At 46.8% G+C, this 2,503-nt stretch overlaps 1 protein-coding gene across 1 annotated transcript; it reads right to left on the minus strand.

The window, feature by feature from the left end:
• Nucleotides 1–283: 283 nt before the first annotated feature.
• Nucleotides 284–1,793, minus strand: LOC126387422 (uncharacterized; the record flags this gene model as incomplete). Its single annotated transcript, XM_050039946.1, has 6 exons — nucleotides 284–615; nucleotides 709–776; nucleotides 893–986; nucleotides 1,136–1,408; nucleotides 1,501–1,597; nucleotides 1,688–1,793. Coding segments are annotated over 6 exons (926 nt in total), but the record flags the coding sequence as incomplete, so codon positions are not given.
• Between the last annotated feature and the right edge of the window lie 710 nt (nucleotides 1,794–2,503).

A 2,503-nucleotide genomic window follows, 5' to 3' on the forward strand; every position in this document is an offset into this window, starting at 1 on the left:
CAAAAAAAAAAAAACACCAACCTGCTTTCGTTCTCTGCGCGTTGTGGCAACACCTTTCGGCTGACGCTTCACACGGAAGGTCTGTAGAAAGGAAAACAAACCCCTATAAAAACTGTCCACCTGTTTTGACCTCTACAGTGTTGACGCAATGTGTAAACAGCTTACCTGGCCGGCTGGCGGATCAGCAGGGCATCCAGAGCCAGAAAAAGGGGAAACCTTCTCCATGGCGTCCAACATGCCACTGCTGAACCACACAGGGTTGGACGGGATGACAGACTGTCCCACCGGAGATGTTCCAGCCTTACAAAACAAAAACAACAGAGTTGGTTAGATTTCATTTTTGGACAAAAAACTTTGCACAACTTTAAGCCACAAATTGCCTTGACGCAACACAATTACCTTGCCCTGCCGTCCAACCACTGCCCACTCGCAGGGGTCACTGTGACGCGGCACAGGAACGTGCCCCGTCACAACCAGAGTGGGGGACACCTGGCCACCCGGCGATCTCCGGGGAGACACCGGGGGCGCGGGCGGAGGGGGTGCCAGCTGGAGGAACGCCACGTTCCACAGCAGCTGCACCAGGATGGGCATGCCATCGGAGTCGCTGAGGTGCACCTGAAAAACAGTTTAACACAACCAACATGTCAGTCCAAAAACATGAAACTCCTCCATGTGTTATGTCACACCAACAAAGTATGCTGTACTTACGCCGTCATGGCACCACAGCTCCAACCGATGGACTGGGAAGTGCGCCGCCACAGACACGTAGGGGAGACCTGACACAAATGACAGAAACATCATCAATCCTTCTAATATTTACACTTGTATAAATTATGTTGAATTACACATTACATCAATTATAACTGTGCTGATGACCACAACTGTAACGTACCCCTGCGTGCTGGAACATGGTGGTATTCCTGACGCAGCTGCTCTTGGAAGCCAAGGTCCATGGTCAGACGGGGAGGGAAGTCCAACACAAAGACCTAGAAACAACCATTTCTTCATTAATTCCCTTAAACAAGCACATAACACAACCGTCTGCTCACAACTACCAAATAAATACTGATAATAGTGACTGCAATAAGAAAAAAGGAAAAATAAATAAATAAATAAATAAATACATAAAACACACCTTGGGCCAGCGGCTGCAGACGGTGGTCAGGAGCGCACTGAAGTCCAACGCCGCCTCACTGATGGTCCTGCTGGCAGTGAGGTTGTTGCTCGGGGCAAGCACACACACGACGTCCGAGGTCCATGGCACAGCAGCACGCAGCACCTCCATCCTCAGCTCCCTGGCGTCAGCACCTGGAACAGACAGAAAACCAAAAGACAGACAGCCCTCCGGGATGGCCACGAACCCGTCCACCATGGCGCGCAGGTGGGAGTCTCCAACGACGAACACGAACTGCGACAACAGAGATATCGCTTTAGAACACAGACACCAAGCGTGACACCATGCAACCATCACTGTCTTTATGAATAAGACAGAAATCATACCTGCTTCACCGGATGCTGAGCTGGAGTGACCAACTTGAAGCTGCGCTGGGTCAGCTCCGAAGTTGGCCATCTCTGCACACGATGGCGGTAACCAGTACTGACAACGTCAGCACAAGATTTACTCTTCTTTAAATTACATTTTATTGGTACCATTGAAACACATTACAAGAACATTTTTGATACATACGAGCACGAAACTCGGGGACAGGTGGCAGGGGGGACCAAGTCTGCGCCATCGCCATCCTCCTCCTCCTCAGGGCCTGGGCACACAGTTGGGACTTTGCACGGGGCATCTAAAAAAGACACAAATAACCAAAACATATTAATTCAACATTCACACAGAAAACATACAAATCACTCTGACTGTATGCTAATCACACTCAAAAGCCATACTTTACAGACAGACTCTGGCCTCAGCCTTCAAATACATACATAGCTCAACTTACCTTGGAAGCAGTAGACAGACGCCTACTAAAATAATCAAGTGTGTGTGTGTGTGTGTGTGTGTGTGTCTATATGTGTATGCTTGTGTATGTACAGAATCAGAAATGTGTTTATCAGTTGGCTATGTGTGTTTATGATTGAATGAATGTATCTTTGTGTGTAGCGTACAAGTTCTGGATCAGAGGATCACAGATGTAGTGCAGATGATTGCAGGTCAATCGCAGCTGTCAAAGCAGTAGGGTACCAGATCACATGGCCAAGTGAGAAGGCTATCTGTAGATTAAAGACAACGCATTGCTTCATTTAACAATAAGTGTGACGTAGGAAATGTGCATAATTAAATGCCTGCATGGTACATGGTAAAATGGTAGACACAGTCATCCATTTTAAGAGATCTTCCATTTAAACAATATGCTCATCTAACACAACAGCATTATTAAATATATGTTCATACTCAAAGTAAAATGGCTGACACTACATTACAAATCTCTATGCTACAGCCACACAGCTACACAGAGCTTTCATTTAAACAATATATGCTCAACTAACACAACAGCAT

Source organism: Epinephelus moara, unplaced genomic scaffold (assembly GCF_006386435.1).
Source record: "Epinephelus moara isolate mb unplaced genomic scaffold, YSFRI_EMoa_1.0 scaffold4188, whole genome shotgun sequence".
NCBI classification, from domain to species: domain Eukaryota; kingdom Metazoa; phylum Chordata; class Actinopteri; order Perciformes; family Serranidae; genus Epinephelus; species Epinephelus moara.